General features: G+C 35.4%; 1 protein-coding gene across 1 annotated transcript in view; it reads right to left on the reverse strand.

Annotated features, from left to right (window-relative positions):
- LOC117212447 overlaps positions 1-26552 on the reverse strand; it is a 401448-nt gene that overhangs the window by 61690 nt on the left and 313206 nt on the right. The window contains exons 6-7 of the mRNA XM_033457305.1: positions 13526-13623; positions 11549-11667 (exon numbers count right to left, since the gene is read on the reverse strand). Coding sequence (XP_033313196.1) covers positions 11549-11667; positions 13526-13623 — 217 coding nt within the window. The remainder of the gene's footprint in view (positions 1-11548; positions 11668-13525; positions 13624-26552) is intronic.

Genomic DNA, 26552 nt, shown 5'->3' on the forward strand with positions numbered 1-26552 from the left:
GTTACCAAGGTATGTTAAGGGAAAAATGAGCATGGAAAATGCTGTCAGAGTTGAATTTATCGTGGCCGTGTGAAGTTCGTTGTGTTGTTGTGTCGTAGAATTAGTGAGAAACGAATACGCGAAACGCGGTATTATATTCGATTTCGCGTGAGTGCAACGATATTGTATTTATCATACTGTTTTCTATAAATTTATAATATAACATTCCTATATGTATTATATATTCTTTCCCTTTCATATCCGTGGTATAGGTTTTATATTAAGTTGTCCGAAATGTTTCTTTCGTTTTATAAGGAAATAATGGACGCACAATGTTTTTTGTTTTATATTAGTTTACTGAATTATGCACGAAAGTAATAATAGAAATAGAACGAAATGGATCATACCTAATTCAATAAAATAATGTAAAATATAATAAAATATAAAATAAATAAAAACAGAAATTGTTGTTCAACTATTATCATCTTATGAAAGGAAAGAAACTTTTTGGACAACCTAATACCTCAGCCATCAATAATTGTGTTAGTATATTCCAGAAATATCAAAGTAAGTTATGTTCGAATCGATAGTCAATGACGAACTGTCAACGATCGAACGGAAACGTGGATATTCATGAATATTAAATGCAGTTTTAAATAAATTTAATCCGGGATTCATGGGAATTGAATATTCATTGGCGTTATTGGACGTCGTGTTTCATTCATACAGTCTGCGTCATTTCCCTTCTGTTTCCGTTCTGTCCACTGAATCAATTCATCCAGCTGTATTGTTTTCTTACTCCAGTCAAACTAATCCATTCGATAACTTCTTTATATAGTAAATCTATGATCAATCATTGACTCTATTTTGTAGAAATTTTGTGTTCAATTGCTACTGTGAAGATTATCAGTGCCTCATAAATATTACCATAATTTGGTTTTCAAGTGTATATGTCTTTAAAAATTTCAACAATCTTAAATTAAATCAAACTTTGTAATCATAATCTACAAGTTTAGTTATTTTTTTCCAGCTAATTTTTTAAATTTCAGTTTAATGTTTAATCTTTAATATTCAATATTTAAGTTGAGTTTTTTACCGAGGTATTCCGGAACTTCATTAGGAACTAAACGTATTTCTACTTACTAACTATAGTTAAGAGAGTATTCTATAATGCCATTTTTTTAATTCTTCCAGAGATTTTCTTATAAGAAAGACAGTAACAATTTTTGGTATCAGTTTTTTGCGCACACTTTATTCATGTTTTAAGAATATTCATCATTACTTTTAAATAAAAATACTCAACATTCAGACGATTATGTTATTCAGTACGATCCTTAACACGTTGACGCCGGTGTAACGTCGATTCACATCAGAGACCAACCCACACACCGCGGACAGAATGGCACCCAGATGTCTGCACATTCTTGGTGCGCACCCTCAATAGTCTTAAGTACCCACCAGGGGTCTTGGCATTTTCATAGTTAAGGTCCTTCGGACCGAGCGAGTATCTCTTATTTTAGATTTCCTTTTACGTTTATTGTTTACCACGTGTTAACATGGAAAGTTGGTTTTCCTCACATCTGGTATGTTCCGTTAGCAACTTTCTCGCGAGGGCGGCTAAAACCCTTCCTGGTCCACCAACCGTCTTATTATCCAATCGGAGACGGTGTCTACTGCCCTCACTTCCTTAACCAAAATTGTCATCAATAAATCCGATAGTCCCGTGTCCTTAGACACACCCACCCCTAGCTTTTCTCAGACATAGTATCGCCAGAAAAACTTACTTATTCTGTATCCTTGGAATAGTCAACTTATCTTTACCGGTCTTTACCCTTATAACAGTCGCGTACTTAACGTATCGTTGTAACTAAGTCTTACATAACGTGGATGGAGTGAATTGTGATTTATTTTAATTCAGTGTGTGTTACATTGTGATTGCTGAATTCATAATAAAGTTTAATTAAAACAAAATTAATAGTTGTGTTACGACTCAGCTATTTTATTTCATCAACCAACCCTTAAGTTTACGTGACACTGGCATGCATCACCAGTGGGTCACACGTGCCAGTCTCGTATGGCGACGTGCATCACCGGTGGGTCACACGTATCAGTTCCGTGAGGCAGCGTGCATCGCGGTGGGTCACATTTGTATTTCACAAAATAGATTGTACAAAACAGGTTTATGTTATTTTATTTCAACATTATAAACTGACATTCAATAGTAAAAACATAACAATTCGATATTATAAACTTAACATAATTATTTACTTTTTTTATGTAATTTTTTGAAACATGTTAGACAGAGTGCCGGCTGGCTCTTACAACGATCACAATATGTTGTTACTTTTTTGGTTCTTTTCGCGGCATACTCTCTACCTTTTATTTTAGAAATGCGTTTATAACATTGTTTACACCGCCGTCTCGTTTTGCTCGCGGGCCCTTGGTACCACTGCAGAAAATGTGAATGTGTTTTGGTCAGTACTTTATCTTTACTTGGCATTTCTTCTCTGTCGGGATTCACTATATCTAAAAGGTGATAATTTTTCGCGAAATTTTACAATTTTAATACCATGCATTTACGAGGCAAGTCTCGCATATTAATTCTATTACAATTTTTCTATATCATTTTACGGTTTTGTGCAAACAACTATAATAAGATGACATCCGATCGGATAGATCAACCTCATTTTCAACATCGTTATAAGAAAAATGCGCATGTGTTTTCACTACTCTGGTTGCATTTTCTCCGGCATAAATATGAATGCTATAGGTGTAACCTTCCCGAATGTCCGGTTTATAAAGTTTTATCCCCGACTTTTGCCGATTGCCTGGAATATATTACCGAAATCTGAGGCGCCTTCACGGAATCACGGTTTCGTCAACTGCAATATTTTTACCAGGTTTAACAGTATTTTCGAACGTATGGACAATTGCGTCAACAATATTTCTAAGTTTACACAAACGGTCCTCGGTCGTAGTCGTGGAATTATCGGAAAATCGTAAATATTTAAGTATCGATATAAACCGACCGCGTTTCATCGCTTTTCTTATACATGCGTCCGAATACAGATCAGTATAATCTAATTTTAGGTAGCAGCACTAGACCCATGATAAGCAGGATACCAATAAAAGTGTTCATTTCGTCCTTTGTAACAGGTTTCCAGTCCAGTTGGTGTTCTCTGCTATTAGATACAGAGTTTTCCAAGCATTGTACAGCATATTTATTCGTTTCCTCAACGATCATTTCTAATATATTGTCCGTGAAGAATAACTTATATAAAGAAACAGGGTCGTCGCAGTCCGTGTCTTCAATTAACAACTCTTCTTCTTGCGAATACTCAGTCATGGTTTGGCCTCCTTCTCTTATTTCCTGCCATTCTTCATCAAGATCCTCTTCCTCTGAATCTGACTCGAAATCTTCTTCTTCCATGGTATCGTCGATTAGTTCGTTAGCTGACGATTCACTGTCATTACTTGCCTCGTCTGAAGAGCTTGAGAGTATATGTGCCCTTTGTATGATTCTCCTGCTTCCAATTATTGATTCATCAGACGAATCACTGATTTCCATATCCATGGTATATGTTATTTAGATGGGCAAAAATTAAAATAGAAAAATGCTAACCGCCTTTCTAGAAACAAAAGAAAATTTCGACTACTTTTACACTTACTGGCAGAACTGTGTGCTCAGGAAACTTGTTATGTCAGAACTTTACTAACTTCGCACCACACAGAAACTTCGCACAACCCACAATACTCGCAATGTACATCAACTACTCTTTTTTTCACTTGCTGCCAATTCTAAACTCTCAGTAAACCTCACGTCGTTGTCAAAAGTGTCACGACTATTCAAAAAGTGGCTGGGGCGTATTCGTTCCCCCAGAAGTCACTGATTTCCCTCATTAAGTGTGGGCGGCCCTGAACGTCTAATTGGGCCGCCGAAGGCCCAGAGGCAGGTCAAAGCCTAGCGCCTAGCTAAAGCCCATCTCGAGGTTCGCGATCGACCAAGGGAAAGGGAACCGATTTCCGGAAAATCACGCGATAGTCCTCACTCACTTAGCCCGGTACTATATCTTCCTTCGGCGGTCCTGGAAACGAAACTCTAATGCAGAGTCCCGTCAACTCGCACCTTAGAGGTTTTCTCCGTACAGCACACGTTACTAGCGCCTCGAGTGCCAGGGTGCCTGGAAATCGTCAGTCGGGGGTTCGACGAAATTGCCGCTCGCACTCAACATCATTTACGACTAAAACTTAAACTACGTCCCAACACTATTTTCGTCGTACGTGTTCCTTACGCGCGCCGTCGTTCTCCAACGAACATGCATGACTACTTTTTTTCCTGTACGGAATTGAAAAATTTGTTGATTCGCGCTATGAACGTTTCTTATAGAAAAATGTTCAGAGAATTGCGTACGATGGTCAGAATTCGCGTCAGACCTCTACTTTTTGAGAAAAATTAAGGCCAAAGCTGGTCTCGTCAGCTTAACATTTACTTAACATTTACAGATATATGTGTCGAGAATTGTGGATCTTAATTGCCGAAATAAAAGTAAAGGAACACTAAGGTTACACTTAGAATTTAAATTGAAATAATTATAGATTTATTTAATAAACGATTTCCAGGTTCTTCGTCGATATACAGGGTGGTTGGTAACTTCTGGTACAAGCGGAAAGGGGGTGATTCTACGCGAAAAAAGAAGTCGAAATGTACAATAAAATTTTTTTTCTTTTTTTTTAATTTTTTTAAAAATCTACAGTGAGATCCGTCATAACGAGACGTGATAAAGTGCACGCGTACCGAGCGAAAATTCAAAGTCGATTTTCTCGAAAACAAAGCCTCAAACGAAGAATTTTTATTTTATATTTTCGACTTCTTTTTTCGCGTAGAATCACCCCCTTTCCGCTTGTACCACCAGTTACCAACCATCCATATATTTGCACGCGTCTCAGTATTTTCTTTGTCTCACCATCCTCCAATGTTACCGACGAAACAATACACCGCGACCTTAAGATACCCACAGTTAAAGAAGAAATATCCAAATTCAGTAACAGATATAATATACGAGTTAACAACCACCAAAACTCATTAGTTACCCACTTATTTGACACGACGGATCAGATCCGCAGACTAAAAAAACAATACGCTTTAGATTTAAGCATTAGATTCAATTAGAATCAAACATACTGTAAACTCCTATAATCCAAGTTACAATACCACGCCAAAATAATTTATTTATAATTCTCAATGAGAATTGATTGTAAAAAGTCTACCAAATAAAAGAAAAAAAAAAGAAAACCATCTTCCATACCATTACTGAAAATTCTCAACGCGAGAATTGATTGTAATTTTAACAAATAAATAAAAAAAAAAATCTTCCATACCAGACTGCCAACGAAACAGTTACATTCATCTGTTTTTCGAGACACCGCGCACACACATACTTCCACACACTCATACTCATATACGTTTGTCACTACTACGCGGCCAATCTAGTCTAACACACAAAATTATACATATCTCAATAATATGCAAATTGATATTGCCAAGCTATCGTATATCAACGTATTAGGTTGTTTGGAAAGTTTCTTTCGTTTTAGAAGGAAACAATAGATGCGAAACATTTTTATATTATATTTTATTACACGTATTAATATACTGCACGTAACGTAAAATGGATCATACGATGTAAATTGGAAGATTAAAAAAAAATGGATCAAAAGAATATAAAACAAAAAATCCTGTGCGTCTATTGTTTCTTTGTGAAACGAAAGGAACTTTTCGAAGTCCACAGAATTCATTAAATCCAACAGGAATCGTATAGCTTTTGTAATTTTGCTATAAATTGAGGTCGAAGTAGAAAAATAGCGATTTTTTTCAAAATCGATTTTTTCAACAATTGAGGGTGATGGGCAGAAACTGGTTTCAGATTCCTTTTCAGCTCGTCGCAAAAATCGTGTTGAACAGTATAATCTGACGTTGCGGCGCCTCACAGAGAAAACGCAGAATATCGGCGCCGGCGTCAACGTGTTAAAATAAACAGTGTTCTGCTGACTGATGTGTTCCTGGCTGCCCTATTTACCTGAATCGAAAACACTAAAATGTTTACTGATTAATACGATAGTAACTATGCCGTGTAATAAGCATGGAAACAATTTCGAAACACTCGTTACGTGCGACCTCAAGATACCCACAGTCAAAGAGGAAATAGCAAAATATAGCGACAGATATAGCAAAAGAGTCAACAAACACCGAAACCACCTAATCACTGGACTACTTGATACGACAGACCAGATTCGCAGGCTGAAGAGGCACTACCCGCTAGACCTAAACGCTAGATTCAATTAGTTATCTAAATTAAGTAATATTCACTTATTTATAATACTTATAAATTATACTTATCTATAATAAGTACTAACTTATTATAAATAATCAGCCATGTCACTGCGCCACGCCAGAAAAATTACTGAAAATTCTCAACGCGAGAATTGATTGTAATTTTAATAAATAAATAAAAAAAAAATTTGTTACGTAATTGTGAGTTGTCTTTAATATGAAATGTTTTACTATTATAGTCATCTGTAACGCAAAGAGACACGATCTTTTCTTTCATCGAACGATGTCGCAGAAAAGGAACAACGAATAAGACATAAAAGGCTTAGTTGCAGCCCTTGAGAATTCTCAATAAAGAACTAGCGATGTAATAAAGAATTTAATAAATCCTGTCCTTTAGCGAAAACAGGCATCGTCACACGGTCGTAGCAAATATTGTCGCAGCCTTCGGCCAGCTAACAAAGGGGTCACGATGAACGTGTATCAATCATCGTATTAATCGCATCGATGATCGATTACTGGACAACGGGATGTTTCTGCCCGTCCATGGGTTTCATACATGTTCCAGAAGTCATCTTCACGTAACTATTGTTTTAACGTGACAAATACGCAATTTTGAGGAACACGGAAAGTGCAGCTGTCGTCGGTACCAAACTTATTTCGCTATCCGAAATTAATCTGATTCGTTCATTTTTCGTTACGGTTCGATTTTGTTTCATTCTCTAAACAAATGATAAAATCTTATCTCATTCTTTATCGTTTTATAAAAATATTATTTCCATATTAAATTTATGAAATTCCCCAGGAATTCAAGAAGAGAAGACTTGATGTGTGATACTAAATTTCAGATTTCATAATAAATATATAATATATAAAAATATAATAGAATAGAAATACAATGCATCGTAAGTTATTATTAAAGTAGAAATTAATAAAATATTAAATCCAAGTAATAGGAACAAATATATAAATCATGAAAGCTCCTGAAAGGGTACACTAATTAATAAAACGATAAAACTTAATTATTAAAGTATATATTTCAGTATTTTGTGTAATCCCAAATTTAATGAATATTATCTCTTAACACGTTGACTGCCACGACACCCGTATTCGGGTGTCAGCAAAGTTTCCGGTAGGGCCGCGTCACCCATATTCGGATGACGCTTATTCGACTACTTGCGAAGGATCGTCGTAGGTATTTGAAAAGATATTCCAGAGGAAATAATAAAACTATCGAATTGTTATAAAAGTAATACGAAAATGTTTTATTAGAAAAATTATTTAGAATGTAAAACTTTAAAGCATTCTATAGATAGCTGAGGTTGGTCGAGACAATTTGGACAATAAGTTGTTGTTTTCTTTAAATTCTCTCGTGTCTTTGTTCGGTCCATTCGCGACTTTTATTTGCATAACATAGTTTGCATGCGCGTCTAATGCTTCTTCCGGAATCATTTTTCAGAACGGCGATATTACGCTGACTCCGTCGAAGACAAGGATTTTTTGTATTTTTAGACAACCCTAATAATTTTGCAACTAATAATTCTCTAAATATTCTAATATTTATATTCTTCTTTGTTTTGTAAACCGTCAAAGCGTTTACAACAGAAATTCCCAGAAGAAGTTGAATGCCAAGTTTTCTGTACCATTTGATTCCTTTTCTAATTGTGGTGGCATAAGGAACCATTTGGTCGGAATAATCTGTACCACATTTTCCTTCATTGTATTCGACAACAGCTAGTGATTTTAATGTTGCGAACAAACGAAACGAGAGATCATTCTTGAGATCACCACTTGAGCCACTCGCATTACTAAAATACCGATGGGAGTACCTAGCAGAGAACGCTTGTTACTGCGACACGTGTGGCCTGAAGGAGATTTCATTGAAAACACGCGTGGCAGTCAACGTGTTAAGAGATGTAGAAACTCGACAGACAGAAATCGTAAAGAAAGATAAAAGTTACACAGAACAAGATGATCACTATGGGGAACAGCAAGTAACTCCAACATTGAAATACTTCAACGCTTCCAATCGAAAACGCTAAGATCCTTAATAAACGCACCTTGGTACGTTACCAACGAAACAATTCATCGCGACCTCAAGATACCCACAGTCAAAGAGGAAATAGCAAAATATAGCGACAGATATAGCAAAAGAGTCAACAAACACCGAAACCCCCTAATCACTGAACTACTTGATACGACGGACCAGATTCGCAGGCTGAAGAGACACTACCCGCTAGACCTAAACGACAGATTCAACTAGTTATTTAAATTAAGTAACATCTACTTATTTACAATACTTACGTACAAATTATACTTATCTATAACAAATATTAACTTATTATAAATAATTAGCCATGTTACTGCGCCACGCCAGAAAAATTACTGCAAATTCTCAACGCGAGAATTGATTGTAATTTTAATAAATAATAGAAAAAGAAACAAGATGATCAAAGAAGTCTCCGTGAGAACTCTTTCCACAGACATTACCCTTTAGATTTAAGCATTAGACTCAACTAGAATCAAACATTCTATAAACACATATAATCCAAGTTACAGTACCACGCCAAAATAAAATTTACTTATAATTCTCAATGAGAATTGATTGTAAAAATTCTACCAAATAAAAAAAAGGAAACTCTTTCCATGGTTCCTGATAAATTAAGTAGTTCGATCTATGGCGTCGTTCGCGAAACTATGCTCCATCAGAAAGCCCTATCAATCATCCCCATACAAATTGTTTCCTGTGAAACTTATTTGATCGAGATGAGTCAACGAGCGTGTCCCATATCGATTTCATCCCGTGTTAGATATTTCTTCCGTATAGATACCCACGAGGGCCAAAAAGATCGTTCCTGGAGCAAGAGAGGTCAAAGAAATTCCAGCGGTACGACAAAACGTCGGGCTTGACGATTTAGGGAGAGCAACAGGGACGCCAGATGGTCGAACGAAGACAGAGAAAAGGGAGGAGAAGGAGTCGTGTAACAATGTCAGTCTATCCGGGTTTGTTCTGCCCTACTTCGTCCTTACGGCGGCTTTTGTTCACCGACCAGGCCCCTCTTCGGATCAGATCAGATTACCGGCCACGAGGCGCTTTAGCCGACGAAATGCGGGTTTCCATTGCACCGAATTGGCGACGTAAGGGGATTGGGACACGCGAAACCTGCTCTGTAACCCTTTGCTCCTTTGTGTGACCCGCTACGTCCCTTTCTTCGTCTCGAATGTCGCTCGGAAACTGAGAACCATTCTTCCGACTCGGTCAAGTTTCTTTCCCTCCCTCGTCCTCTTTCTCCCTCTATCGAAACCCACTAAACATTGCGTAATAATTAACTATAATTTTATAAATTACTTTTATTTTACGTTTATTAAATTATTATCAATTATATTAATTTAATATCATAAACCATATTAATTTAAATTATTATAAGTTATTACACATTACAAAATCAGAAAAATTTTGTAAATGCAATTTCTTTAACCACTTGCGCTGCCAATAAACTCACAGTTGCGCGTGTCGTGCACTACGATATAACACGCCTCACCGCGTCTGCGAGTGCAATCTTTTAACACTAGAACTACCGATAGTTAACACGAAGCTATTTCTACCAAAACCAGTTAAAACGACTGGTTTTTAAAAAATACGTAAAATAGAATATTTTTATATTTATTGATTTACTACTTTCTTAAAGAAGGAATTCCATGTTATGTAATACGTTTTTGGTATTATTAATCCATCTGCAACCATGATCCCTAAACAAGGGTTGACACATTTATAAAATTGTAGAACCAGTTATTTTCACTGATGTGGTATTTCTAGTGTCAGCATCTGGCGATCTGGCTATCGATCCGGAATTTTCCTGATAATTGATGTCATCATATCAAATGATACGCAGTAAAAATTCAAAAAAAGTATGGCAAGTTGCACAAAACGAAGAAACTGGTTAATTGGGGCTCGACAAACAGATTGCAGGACCCTTTTACATTTTGACTGGTATTGGTACAAGTAGCCTTGATACAAAATTATTTTCAGTTTGAATACACAAAAAACAAAATAAAATTCATTATATTATTCTTTTAGTTATCGTTGCGAAAGTCATTACATCATTGCGGATAAAAATATAACATGAAGTAAGAATTTTAAAATAAAATTGTAAAACCAGTCAATTTGACTGCTGTGATAGTTCTAGCGTTAAGCAGTGCCTCAGCGCGTTGGTAGGGTCTTACATAAAGAATTTTACACGGTATGCATAAATACTCACGGCAACGATAGCCTTTTATTTATTAATAATCTATTCTGAAATATTTCCAAGATGTCGATGACTCTATGTGACGTCGTGCACTCTGCAACTGTAGCTCGACAAACGAACGATCTAACTGTTAGCCGACGTGCAGCGTGCAGCGACGAAAAGCATCTTGACGTGCATGGCACGTCGTTCTAGCGCAAGTGGATGAATTTTACAAAATTGTAAAATCCAGGTGGAGGAAGCTGTGACGAAAAAAGCATCGAGCGAGTTTCCTTTCATAATTACGATGTTAGTGAACAAATTTTAATAAGGTAAATTGTTTGGAAATATTGTAAATGTTGCGTGGAACGCATTGCTCCTTAATTGGTTAACGTGGATAGGGCGCTCTCCTGCAACCCTTCGTTATGAATCGTGGGGTAAAATAAAACAAGACGATGAGAGGAAGAATGCTTTCCTTCATCTCGTTGCTACGAGAATAGAATCGAGCGCACGTGGTTTTGTTTACTTTTACCTTTCGATTGTTTTCTTGAAGATTACATGGCGAACGGATGGGGTAAGTGGATACAGGAAGTACGTTGGATGGGGCTCTTTGGATCTTCAGAAGAGTCTTAATTATGTTGCAGTTATTTGGGGAAGATTCATGGAAGAAGATGAGAAAAACCCTGTGGAGGGTTCAACAGCAAGGTTTTATGAAAAGATTTTCCTTTATTGGAAATGGTGTTTGTGTTTAGAGGAAGTGTAGCTCGGAAAAATGTTTGGTTGAGTCTTTCTTTCGTTTCATTTAATTCAGTATATCATGGAAGATGATCATAATATGACAGAATAGAATAGAATATGATAAAAAATATTCTAGTACCTTGTGCTATTTCTTTTTATCAATGTTCTGTTGACGATACAATTTAACGGCGTATTGTTTCACAGCGTACGCACGAGAAAGGAAATTTTGAAGCAAAACAATGGCGGTTAATCGCGGATACAGTTTCAAAAGATCACTCACCCGTGACGACGACGTTAATCGTTTTAACCAGCGGCGGATGCGTTGCAACTTGACACTTGTATAAGCCGGAATCCCGCGTAGTTGCGTACTGGATTTGTAATCTCCAATTGCTCGGGTATCTGTGAGATCAAAAAATGGAAAACTTCGTTCGTCCATATATCGTTACGCGATTTTTAGGTGTATTCGACTTTTATAGCGTACCTATAAAAGCGAGAAATATCCAGCTACACGACTTTATAGCATTTCGTGACACGGAAATCGATAAAAATAGAAATTTCTATCGATACTAGTAATGAGTTCAATCACATTTTCACTGTCACGAAATCGTAGAAATTTTGTCTTCTTTCTATACGAATGCAAAATATTCTTGTTCTCCTAAAATAGATATCTCGCGTGACAATTTTTATACTTTCAATGCATACACTTTTCCTCAGTTTGTCGATGCAATTAATTTGATTTTTGTTTAGAAAATAATTAGTAGCGAAAATGTGTAATATAACTTTTAAAGATCAAATTTTTAGATTTGAACTGAAATTAAAATTTTCAAATACAAATTCAATTTTAACATTTAGCTATTTTACTAAAATTCCAGTTAGCTGTTTAATAAAATGAATCCTGCCGATTCAACACGCTTATCTCAACACGAACTGCTATTATTATATGGAAAATGGCAAATACTGGAGAAACTCAACGAACTCCTACTATATAAATTTGTTCTTTGACAGGTTCATATAAATAGACGGGTTCAGACTCAGGGCCGGCGTGATCTTTTGCGGGGCCTCAATACACCTTCAAATCCTACACTTAAATTTTAGAACGAGAAATTATTTATTTACACATGTAACATGTTACATATTATATACTTTTTATAAGCAGTTTTTTAGACAAATCCGAGTACTATTTTTTCGCATCCATAATTCGCTTTTAAGGGGCAAAAGATCCAATGAAAGTACAAAATCTGTAATCATGTATGACTTTTGCAAAAGACTATTGATGTACTTTAATTTCTCTAAAAAGTACATTTTTCTGAAAGTGCCTGGGTTTTTTTATCTAAAGTAGCTTCCAGGATATGAGGATTTTATGGAGTTACATTGAACTTTGATGATTTTTCTCACTCTTTTAAACTATGATAAATCATCGCTACTAAAAAAAATGTCTTGCATCTGTCAATGGTATCATCATTCTGCAAAAAGTTAAACAAAATTGCTTTTTTTAAATTGGGTAATTTTCGTAGACCGCGGGCCCGGGTTCCGGCGAACGCGCTGAACCTGACTTGCGCCGGCCCTGTTCGGACTATGTATTGGGTCATCCCATAAGTTCGTGCCAACTTTTGTGTATACATTTCATATGTCGATTTATAAACATACGGCGATAAGGGACCAATGCACTTGAGCTTAGCTGATTGAGAACAGGCTAGAGCAGATTTTCGTAAGTATAAGATCGTAATATAGTGAACACAGTGACTTCTAACAGTAAAAAATCACGAGTGAAATGCGTATCCATTTTCGACATCTCATGTTATATGAATTTCGGAAAGGAAGTTCTGTAACAATTGCCACGAAAAACATATGTGCTGTTTACGGAGAAAATGCGCTTTCATCTGGCACCTGTAGGAAGTGGTTCCAACGTTTTAGAGCTGGGAATTTCTGTTTAGAAGACGAGGAACTCTCCGGGCGTCCTCCTCAGACAGACGAAGATAAAATTCGGGATCTTGTTGAAAAATCACAAAGTTTGACAGTTCAAGAGATGTCAAATGTTCTGAAAACACCTAAGACAACGATTCATAGGTGTTTAAAAAAGATAACATATATAACCGCTCGAAAAACGGCACGAACTTATGGGATGACCTAATATATTACGATTTCACCATACTTCATATCCCGTATCGAAATCAATACCAATGTCAATTTTCATGTGCCAATTATCAATACATCATATCTATCTAAATATCTCTCGTATTTTGTTGATTTCACTTACCGGAAGTTGAGGCTGATCCGCTGATCCGCACTGTACAGGATCCTACCGACCGTGAGTAGTCGAAACGAGTCCTTGCTTGGCTGCTGCACCCACGTCACCTGAATCGCAACGCAGGAAATATCTTTCGTTATTGCCTCATAAATCACGGATTTCTCAGTAAAGGAATAGCCCGGTTTTCCCGAGAGAAAAAGAAGCTTGGCATTGTTTCTAACAGACAGCCGTGGAATTAAGCGGAATCTCGTCGAAAGTTAATCATTTCGCGACAAGGAATCGGGAAGCCCCTTCTCTCCTGAGAGCTGAATCGTTCGCGAATGAATACGCCGTGCAATTTCACGCTAAGCGTTCGAGAAAGACCGGCTTACGATTCTCGTTCTCTTCGCCCGTCTTTTCAACGAACCTTCTGCGATACGACTATCTTTTTTGTTCCATTTACCTATTCCCTAACTGGGAACTCTGTTTTATATCGTACGTGACGAGTGTCATAATACAGGAATACGAAAACTTGATGAAGCGTTATCGAGTTTGACGAGTAATTGTTTAAGTTTAAGCAGAATCTTTTAATGCAAATATTCCACACTTCGATCGATCGAAATCAAATATCCACGTCTTATTAGTTAGCACATTGTTGACCGGTCACGAATTAGCACTTTGACAGGCTAAAGGGAGATCAAAGCGTTGAATAATTTTACATGAGGATCATTTGTTGAATTTCTTATTTTGTTATTTTTCGCAGTTTTAAGTAATCATCGTAGTCCACCTTCGACTGGATGGACAAAGAATCTACGAATAAGTAACTATGATTAACATAAAAAGATTATGTTAATAAAATTTATTAACATAAAAAGAGGTCATTTAAATTAATTTTAAATGCCTGTCTTTCAGTTTAGTTCCATTACCAATATATGTACCCTTTAGATACAGACACTTCAAATTATTTTCCTAGGAAATCAATGGAGTACCGATATATTAATTTTTAATAGACATATAAGAAGAGAATTAGATGTAAGAGATGTAAAACCGAAAATTCGTCCAAAGTCGAAAGGCACGGACTAAACAATAATAAATAAATAAATAAATAGATTGCTCTCCGTAACAAAGAATATTAAATTATAAAAAAAAGAGTTCGATTTTAGAACAAACACGACGTGAACAATACCTGTGGTTGCTTGACCTTTACCAAACGTGGGAGCGTACAAGCTATTTCTCAGCTGTTACAAAACTGATCGAAATGAAACATACTCTATTTTCTTTCCTTGCTACTGACCTATATTAATTTTTAACAATCACGTTATTTGTACTCGAGTTAGTAATTCTACATTACAGTTACGAAACTGCTGCTAAATAACTTTCTTTATTACGTATTATGTTACTGATAATGGGCGATTTTGTATACATTTGGAAAGTTTAAAATGGATCACGAATATCATCTGACAGTAAGACGAAGACTGAAACAGATTAACACTTTGACTGCCACGTCAAAATAACATGTTTCGCTGAGGACGCCACGGGAGTATTTTTATTATCCAAAGCATACAATGGCAAAATAATAATAAATTGATGATGTAAAACATATTCTTCCCCAATGGACCGTTTATCTTATTGGTGGTCATGGGTGACCACCGTGGTACCTTGGTAACAGTTGATAGCGACACATTATAACAAGGCTTCGTTTATTTCAACAAACCATTCGCATTTGTTATTTCGTCGTAAACAAACCGTCCAGAATGTATTGTTGAAACGTGTACAAGATATTAGTAAATAATATTTGCTCATTCTATATATAATAGTAAGATGAAGAGACAAGCGTGACATTGTTATGATTTCGACGAAACATTCGGCTGAAATGGTACAGATCCGCAAAAAAATGATGTTTGTGATAAACCAATGGTAGTGGTAGATCACAACAGAGGAAAATGTGCTGTAGATTTATCGGATCGAATGATAGCATATTCTACATCACATAGAAGAACTCTCAAGTGGTATATCAAATTAGCTTTAGAGTTATTGTTAAATACATCAATTTCGAACGCGATTATACTCTATAAACAAGCAACAAACACAAAAATCAAGGTATCAGATTTTAGAATGACACTCGCAATGCAGCTTACACAGTGCCATTCATCAGAGCCGTCAAACATACTTATTCGACAAAGATTGCGACACGGAATGCAACGACAAGAAGAGCAAGCGTATCTGGCACGAAAATTTTGCAGAGGGTGTTATAAAAAAATGTTAAACAGTCAGGATCAAAAATTGCTAAGAATCGGACCAAAAAGGTGACCACCTATCGTCCAGATTGTATCGATGAGCCACATTTATGTTTAAAGTGTTTTAACACAGTGCACCGTTAGATGCAAGATTTGTTCTCATTTTTTTTTATCGATGTTCTAATAAGAATGTTTAGTTGTTCAATGGGGAACTTTTTATTTCAAAGTATTTTCTATTTATCGGCTATATATAAGCAGAACCTCCAGAATATATTGTTGAAACGTGTACAAGATATTAGTAAACAGTATTTGCTCATTCTATATATAATAATAAGGTATGTTCACACTTTTAACTTCAATTATACGATTGTAAAGCAGCATTTACGATTATTTTCTAAGGTGTGTTTATAATAATATTCGTAGATTACCCCTCAAAGATATAGATGCAAACACAGTGCACCGTTAGATGCAAGATCTGTTCTCATTTTTTTTATCGATGTTCTAATAAGAATGTTTAATTGTTCAATGGGGCACTTTTTATTTCAAAGTATTTTCTATTTATCGGCTATATATAAGCAAAACCTCCAGAATATATTGTTGAAACGTGTACAAGATATTAGTAAACAGTATTTGCTCATTCTATATATAATAGTAAGGTATGTTCACACTTTTAACTTCAATTATACGATTGTAAAGCAGCATTTACGATTATTTTCTAAGGTGTGTTTATAATAATATTCCGTTAGATGCAAGATCTGTTCTCATTTTTTTTATCGATGTTCTAATAAGAATGTTTAATTGTTCAATGGCGCACTTTTTATTTCAAAGTATCTTCTATTTATCGGTTATATTCAAAATGCCCTAACTGTCAATTTTCATTCAATTTTTACAATTGTAAGAAGTTCAAGCGCTCCGGTCACCAATGACCACCGTGGCGTCACAGGAGAAACCGTGGCCGGTCATATATGACGAACGTGGCAGTCAAAGTGTTTTAACTGGTGTTTTCATGGCCAAACGTTGCCGACTAGCTACGAGTAAACTTGTGATGCGCTTTTTTTCGCATCAGCGTCGTTTTCTCAGTGCACTGTTAGAGATGATACAGTGCAATTGTTGGTCAGCATACCTCAAGCTGTTTCTCTCGCTTATAAGACCAGTCAAGTTGCGTGCTTTGTTGTAAAAAAATGTCAACGATGACGGAACGAACCAATGAAGAATCTTTCAATGAATTATACGCGGATGTTTTATCTGATTGTTGAAGTGATTGTGAATCAAATTGTGGTGGCTTGGAAAATGATACTGTATCAGAAGATAGTAAATCTGATATTAGGCCACCAAAATATCAAAAAAGGAATATAATAGAATCAGATAGAATCAGATAGTTATAATAGAATCAGATAGAATCAGTACGAATTGGAAGAAGAGTGGAACGAACATGTTATCTCACCAAGTTTACAGAATTATTTAAACATTCCTGGTGCAACTATTGAATTTGGTGATGCGTCGATTATCAGTGAGATAACGGCTTTATCCTTTGACAGTTGTTTTTTTTTTTTATTTAGTCGTTACGCAAATCAATTTGTACCATTCTCAAATGAAAGAGTTACATAAAACCTCTGCAAAAACGGCACCATAGATGGAAGTTACCACTAATGAAATAAAGAAGTTTCTTGGATTACTGATATTGGTGGGCCAAACCAGAAAACTCGTAGAGAAAAAGAAATATTAAAGTTGAATAATAAATAAAATTTATTAAAGTACAAAATTTATTATTTATTATTATAAAAAAATTTATTATTTATAAAATTTATTATTTATTATTATATTGTTTTACTTCCACATCCAATTACGAAATAACAGCCGGTGCTATGAAATAAATTCTCAGTAAAATTGCCTGTCGACAACGTGTTAACTGCTGAATTTAGTTTTAGAAATTTCTCATGAGCTAAGGTCATGGAGTACGTAAATAAATACAAGCAACGACAAGTATTCACGTCGAACGCATCGAAATAAAGTTTTTGTTTGATGTGTATACTCGTCAAACGCAGTTACCTGGTTAATTGGTTAAATACAAATATTGACAAAATTAAAATATTTAAGTTCACAAAGTTAAATTCAAATATTAAAATTAAACAATAGGTGAAACTGTAGAAACACTGGCCACCCTCCAATTTCGATGATCTTTGGATATGCTGTAGAGGTCGATATTTTTAACAACTTTTTGCTGTATATATAAGGGCTGAATACGCTTAGTTTCCGAGATATTCGTGAAAAACTGCCGGTACCACTACACTGGTTTAAAATATTAATTTCTACGCATATCCAATATTCGTCGAAATCGGAGAATAGGAAGCGTTTCTATAGTTTGATTAAATAATTTCAAGGAACTTTTGCAAATTTTTTCGTGCATCGGTTTGTTAAGCAATTATTTACATTTAAATAAACCTAACAATAGGATTCTTTAGTTCAAATATTTCAATTTTGCCAGCCAAATATGTTTAATTGGTCGAATATAAACACTGAAATACAAATTTTCAAATGGATATTTTAGCTGTGTTAGTGCCACGTCTTCTATAGAAGTAACATCCATCGGATCTATTGATAGCAACTAGATTAGGTTTGGCGACGAATTTTAGCAGTTACGGTGAGTGTTACGAGTGTAGTTTAAGTGCTCTTATTTGATCGTTTCTATCAAATTGATTTTTAACCCTTTCGCTTCGGCAGTCCAGTTCACCGAAGTTCTGTCACTGAACGGAAACGCGCGCCAGAAATACGCACAGTGTGCGTGGTTGCTGTGTAAACGTTTTCCTAAGCCTTAAATGAAAGATAGCGATCTCTGCACATTATTTCGCCAAAAATACTGCTTCGTAAATATTTATCTTTAGTCTAGTACTCTTGTATTGTTAGTTTTTTATTACGTGCCATCAACAATGACAACGCGAAAAAACAGTACAGTTCGTCTACTGTCGTATTTTCCTGGATTCCAAGATATTGTTATTAGCTCATCCCTTAAGTTCGTGCCGTTTTTCGAGATGTTACATATGTTAAGGTAGTTCTGGTTGTAGAACTTCTTCTCATTTTTCTGCTAGGGCCATTATTCCGTCTCGATAAAAGTTCTCTTGTTTTTCTTTAAAATAATTTTCTAAGCTATTTTTGAGAATGTCAATATTTTTAAATTTTTCTGAGTCCGATAATAATTTGTCTCATCTACAATGTACTGTACGAGCTCTTCAGAAATCAATAGCTCAAAGTAATTTATAATTGGTGAGGATCTGCGTATTTTCTTTCCTACTCCCGAATTTTTTGAGGAAAATGGATGGATTTTTGGCTTGAAATTTTTAGATGTCCATGTTACATTGCAATCGGTGTCCTTGGTATTATCTTCAATTCACTCCGATTCCGATTCTGATGTGCCGCATATATTTCTTCGCCGTCTTTTAGGCAGGTTGAAATTATTTTCACTTTCCTCGGAATCGATTAGTCCATTTTCAGACATAATACTACTTTTTTTATTTCTTACATTTTAAAAGGGTCTAAACTATTCCTAAAAGTACATTTTCAAAGAAAATTCTAACCCACGATTTCTAATTTTTAACAGATTGACAATTATACCTTAAGCCGATCTATTGCTAATTCTTGCAAGAACCGTATATGAAATATCGTTTCACTGTCAATGGATTTAACAGATTTTTCAGCATGAAACAGTATACTATCGTTTGGATGTTTGAAATATATTGCGTGAAACGTTTTCATGTTGTTTCAACAATGCGTAACTTTAGAAGCGATTAATCCTATATGTCAATAAAATCAACAGAAAATGTTCAGCCGATAAGGAAAAAATATATTATTGACTACAGATCACACTTGCATATGCATCATTTGGATGCCGGTTCGTCCTGTTTTGCGACCAAGTTTTCAGGACAGAAAAAATAAAAAAAAATACATAAAAAAGCTCCGCTCCCCAGCGGCTTAAACCCAAAAATTGTATCATACAACGAAAAATGTAAAGCGCCGACACATAATACAGCATGGCTAAATAGAGCGACAAACGGGAATTCATTGTTTATCGCCTTCGATTCGTTGCAAACAAAAGATTATTTAGTTCTGAAATGGAGAAAGCTTTCCAACTAGAGTATTCCGAGGGATCTCATGACAGATATCTCAGATCTTTCATTTAGTCGAGAAGCATACTTGTGAGACGTATATCAGTGATTTGTTCATCCTCAAAATGTTCAGTAGACAGCGTGAAAATATATTTGAAAATGAGGAAAGTAATGATGACGAAGTCTACAACTATTGTTTGAAGTGCCCAAAATCACCTCAAATATGTTTGGAATGTTTTAATAAATACCATACGATATGGCATAATGTAATATTTTATCCAGAATATAAATTAATAAAAAGTATGGTATAATGTGCTTTTAATACTTTTATGTTGTATATCCTACATATAATATCCTATATTTAATTAACTCGATCAAGAAAAGCGTCATCCATATTTGGGTGACGGCCCCCACGGAAGTATACTCGTCACATAGATATGAGTGACGTGACGAAAAACGTGACAAGCGGCGCTCGAAGCGAAAGGGTTAAGAAATATGTACGTGTGGCTGACGACCCGATGTCATGGTGTCTCGCGGCACGTGTAGCACGATAAGCAAATCTTACAATCATCTAGCCACGGTGACTCAGCACGTATCCCAGAAACAGAAAAGAGAAAAGTCACCTCGACAAGATTTTTTACATATAAATTTCGATATAAAATTTTTCAATTCAATCTGTTAGACTGAAATGTTAAAATTAAATAATGTCAAATTTCAAACGGTAAGGTTTCAAGCGTAAAAACATTTTTACCATTTTTTCGAACATGGATTCGCGTTACCTTTTCGGTAAATACCAAACGCCTCACCCTTTTATGGACCATTGTCCATAGTCCATTGTAAAATAATAACATTGACGATGGGATTTTCCTTTTGAAAGAGATACGATTTTATGGTACCGCGAATGGCTGAGCCAATCGATCAAATAACAACGCCCCGTCGACGTCGCGCCAAACGCGTCCAGCCAATCACGCTCGATAATAGGTCGGTGGCTATCATTCCCGTTTACATTTACGTGAAAACGCGGTAAAATTACACGCCATTAAACGAACAACGTTTTATGCAAATGTCCTATGGAATTCAAACGGGATTTGTTAATTAATCAACTGCAAACGAGCTTAAATGGCGCTCAGGAAATACAATAAACTACGCGATAATCACATGCGATCGTTTCCGATTGCGGAATTCATAATGAATATGGAATCTCCGAGAGTTTCACAAGTCTTTAGGTTTAAAGAAAAGTGTTCGACACTATTCCACGTAACGCTACTTATTCTAACTTGACGTTATGAATGGTTATTGCGCCCAAGGCAAATCATAAGTGGCTCTTGGATGATTCATATTTAACAGAATTATAGAAGATGATTTTTTGACAAGGTATATTGTAAATTGGACTAGCTAATTGATATGTTTTTTCCATTCATCTCCGTTTATTCTGAATTAAGTTACAGAGATAGGAGATTTACGCTTTGATTAAGTAAAAGTGCCTAAAGCGTTTGGAAGAAATTTTTATCAGCAAATTTATGGTATAGAAAATAACTCATTTTCAATTATCAAACCACCGTTCCAACATCCACGGAATGGATGGTGAGAAAAAGGTACGAATATTTTCAGGAGCAGACACAAGCTGAACTAATATTACTTTTCAGTATGAATAAATTCTACTGCAGTTAAAAATATTACAGGACATTGATTATCTTATTTGATATACAGGGTGGTTGGTAAATGGTGATACAAGCGGAAAGGGGGTGATTCTACGTGAAAAAGAAGTTGAAAATATAGAATAAAAAATTTTTTTTTTAATTTGTTCTTTTTTTTTTAAATTGTTCCATCGAGACAACGATCTACAGTGAGATCCGTTATAACGAGACGTGATAAAGTGCACACGTACCGAGCGAAAATTCAAAGTCGATTTTCTCGAAAACAAAGCCTCAAGCGAAAAATTTTTATTCTATATTTTCGACTTCTTTTCTCGCGTAGGATCACCCCCTTTCCGCTTGTACCGCCACTTACCAACCACCCTGTACAACAGCAAAATATAGCCTACAAATTATATTTTGTCAATTTACTAACATTATTAATACGATAAATTTGTAGCGGCACACGAGCTAAAGGACAATTAAAATCATGTTGTTGTTTTGCCTCGGAGTATCAATATCGTTAGGATACACGTAATGTAAGAATAAATAAACTTTGGACAAAACAATATCGCCGCTGCGTGCAACCGTCGAACAAAGACGAATTTGAATTTTCCGACTCTCCCCCGACGAGTATAAGTAAATGGACGCGATCGTAAGAGTTACCAGTTCAGTTATGTATCAGTTATTAATTAGTTGTGCGAATCAGTATCTATTAGGTCATCCCATAAGTTCGTACCGACTTTTGTGTATACATTTCATGTGTCGATTTATAAACATACGGCTATAAGGGACCAATGCACTTGAGCTTAGCTGATCGAGAACAGGCTAGAGCAGATTTTCGTGGGTATGAGATCGTAATATAGTGAACACAGTGACTTCTAACAGTAAAAAATCAGGAGTGGAATGCGTATCCATTTTCGACATCTCATGTTATATGAATTTTGGAAAGGAAGTTCTGTAACAATTGCCACGAAAAACATATGTGCTGTTTACGGAGAAAATGCGCTTTCATCTCGCACCTGTAGGAAGTGGTTTCAACGTTTTAGAGCTGGGAATTTCTGTTTAGAAGTCGAGAAACGCTCCGGGCGTCCTTCTCAGACAGACAAAGATAAAATTCGGGATCTTGTTGGAAAATCACGAAGTTTGACAGTTCAAGAGATGTCAAATGTTCTGAAAATACCTAAGACAACGTAGACATTCGTAGGTGTTTAAAAAAAATAACATATAACCGCTCGAAAACGGCACGAACTTATGGGATGACCTAATATGAGTATCTGTCGAGTATCGATCAGTTATCAACGAGTTACAACGATTTACATTGTCTTTAGCAAATTCACTAGTACGAGCGTCTCAGCGAATATTCTCTGTATACTTATTTATTTATTATTTTAAATATACTCGACGGTTTCAACAACAAGCAATCTCGTCTTATAAATCTCACGATTAACCATCCTCTACACAAGTCCTCTACAAATTATCGTGTAAAAAATCCCTGGTCATTTCTTTTTTTTTTATTATTTAATTTGTATTTTACAATTTGTCCAGCTGGACATTTGGTAAATTTTTCTAACTTAATTGTTAAATAACATCTCATTTTCGAGTTTGACTATTTTATTTCTTTAGTGAGGAGAGTGGAGTGTTTTCTCTTTAGTCTTTGACCATTTCATATTGTCATTAGATCCACACTGGGTTGAATATCGCACAAATTCACTCGATATTTTCCTGTCATATCGATAGGCAATGCTTCTTTTCGCTGTTGGCTGTTATTGTCGCCGGAATCGGCTTTGAAATACGTATTCTATGGAATATGAATTCATCTAAGATCTTGAGCGACCGTTTCTCTCCTTTTCCATCCCCCATCCCATTTTCCTTTCTGTTTAATCTTCTCGTTTTCGTCTTGCTTGCTTTTTCCTCAGCTGATTACGATGCGAAAAGTTGTTTACATTTTATGAGCAGTTACACCGCGAAGATACAAACGAATCATGTTTGCAATTGTAATCGTTCTCGCTCGCAGCTCCATTTTCCAGTCGTTTCCTGATCAAACGACACTCTTAAAGATGTTTTGAGACGCTTGTAGAGATTGAGAACGCAAGATTTCTTTGAGTTCTGAAATATGTAATTGAGTTATTACTTCAACACATGAGAAGCTTCGTATCTTTGAAATTCGAGTTTGAAAGGTCACATCTATATAACTCATTTATTTACAAGTTTATAAACATTTATAAATATGAAATTGTATTCTTTGTCAAATATCAACCGCATTAAAGAAATTCGGTTAAAGTTTTACTTGAAGAAATGAAATTTCATATGCACCAACTTAATAGAACTATCCAGTTTCACGAAATTTCTTCAGAAACATTAGCGAAAAATGTTCAGGATGCAAAGGTCTTTGCAGTATGAAATTCCGAGTCTTTCAAGACCTTTTAGACTTTTTGAAATCAGAAACTTTCCACGTTTTCTAGGACACCGGAAGTGCTCCCGACTACACGATAAGAATTCTAGAACGAAATAAATAGGGTACTGTTTCAAGAATGTCTTTGCAAGAAGAATACGCTAACATATATTTCAATAATAGCGAAATAGTTGTTCTTGAAAGATAGCAAGAATTATAGTCTGGCTTTCTATTATTATTTTGTTTTTGTCATTGTACGAATCTCTATAACACTTTCTAATCTAACATAGTGGAACAAATTCGAATAGCTGTGATCGTAACATACGATCGTAATTCGTTATCGTTGCTCTATTTTCCAAATTTTCTATTTTCTCTATTTTCGGTACATTCCCAATTTTGAAAATCGGTCGCCCATTAAAAACGAGCGTTGGATTAACGCAACATTTCACTATACCAACTTCGGAAAAGGAGGAAAATATTTATGTTTGAGCACGTATAGATATTTTTAATTTTTTTTTTTATGTATGTTTGATAATTCCTCCGAAACGGTTTGACCAATCGGGATGATTTATTATGCATGTTGTAGGGCATGTTTTTCGGTTGTTCCGGTTAAAAAGAATTTTCCGATTTGGTCATCGTAAACAATTTTTTTTTTTTTAACTAACATTCTCGCACCGATCTCGTTCGGTGATTTCTTCGAAACCGCTTGACTAATGAAAACGATTCCTTTTACATCTCGTAGGGCATGTTATTCCGCTGATCCATTTACAAAATTTTATTGCGCTTGTTTTTTCTAAACTATTTTCTTGCAAAATTCCAACTTTTATGTACGTTTATCGATTATTCAAAATTGGATTGAGCTATCGGAACGAGACCTTTTGCATCTTCCAGGAGTAATCTACTGCTCGGTTCCGTTTGCAAAATTTCTCAAATTCAAGTTCATTGTTAACTATTCCCAATTGCACAGAATTTGTTGTTCATCAGTTTCATTTAATTCAGTGATTCCTCTGCGAATGTTGGACCGATATCGATACGATTACGAAGCAGCAACCTGGGCGAGTGTTTTGAAATTGCGTTTCTCAGTATAATCTTCAACTCGTGTTTGCATCGCAGGAAACGTCGTTCTGTGTATTCGTTTTCAGCCATAAGCCTACTTCCTTTGCAAAATGATAAATGGCATACTATTAAGTTATAACAATGTCCTTCTCTATTACTGGTCAAAATATTAGGTTGTCCGAAAAGTGTCTTTCGCAAACGTGTTTTTTACAACAGTGCACCTTCATACAAACGTGAAACCAAGTCTGTGAAATGTCGCGGTGTTTATCTCAACAGAAAAAATGGATCGTACGTAATTCGACGAGATAATATAAACCAAAAAACGTTGTGAGTCTATTATTTCCTGATAAAACGAAAGAAACTTTTCGAACAACCTAATATAATACTGGTGGCGAAGTATGGATGGTTTATTCTTTATTAATATTATTTATTTTTTAATAATTAATAATAATTAAGAATTGGAACAAGTAATAAATAGATAGGAATAAATAATTATTAACGACAATGAAAACCATTTTACATTGACCCTGTAACATCGATCGATTCACTAAAAAATGTGAAATAAAAGCTTTTTTTTTAATTTGTATGTATTTTACAATCAATTCTCATTAAGAATTCTAAGTAAATTAAAAGATTTTTTGCCAAAAAAATATTGCCGATTTCGAAAAGCTCTAAAAGATACGAAATAATTTCTATTTCATTTGTTCTTTATTGTTTGACTATTTCATATCAGACATATTAATTGTATCGCAACCTTCTTGAAGACGGTGAAAAATTAGAAATACGACTAATATTTAATCCATTCCCATTTTTAACTGCATATCATCAGAAATTGTAACGATTGAATTTATGTAGCAATCTTCTGTAAAATATTTATTATTATACATTTATTTTATCTCAACAAAACAACATGTGAATTATTTCGATTAATTCAATTGCAACATGCATTTGCATGAAATTCCGATATTTTACTTCAACAGCATTATGTTTACTCAATCTATATGCATTATTTTATCACTTGATCTTTATTGGCTTAACGAAATAGAGAAATAAAAAGGACAAACCACGAGGAAAATTCTAACGAGTGGAACATTTTTACCTGCGTTCTAGGTATAACGATATTTTCCCCTTCATTCGATTTTATAATTGTATGCAACGAATGTTATAGAGCTGTGAAAGGGAAATTTAGCTAGCGGAAAGGCACGAAATCGATCCACGTTCTCGCCACTCCATCTCGCTTCATCATCGCGGGACCTTTTTATCGTGCGACACGGAGATCATAAAAATATAACAAGACCGTTGCAGCCGGTTTTTCATCATGACATCGCCCATCCTATTTCGCAAGTTGCATCAGCAGCCACCGCTACGGTCGCCGTCTCGTAAAAGCAACGGAATAATAAAGGTACCCCAAAGGGCAACGACAGTGACAGAGAGACGTGAAATAGATAAATTCTCGCTACGACAAAGCGGAACATTTCGTACTCTGGTTTACTAGCAAAATGAGAAAGAGAAACAACCAAAAAGATCCGCGAATCGACGATCGAATTTTCTAACTTTCTAACATCCTACGTGAAAGCGAATATGATCGAATGTTTTTATATGAAATACAATTTCTGCAACGTCCAATTTTTTCAT

Source organism: Bombus bifarius, unplaced genomic scaffold, assembly GCF_011952205.1.
Source record: "Bombus bifarius isolate JDL3187 unplaced genomic scaffold, Bbif_JDL3187 scf7180000008297, whole genome shotgun sequence".
Classification (NCBI taxonomy): Eukaryota; Metazoa; Arthropoda; class Insecta; order Hymenoptera; family Apidae; genus Bombus; species Bombus bifarius.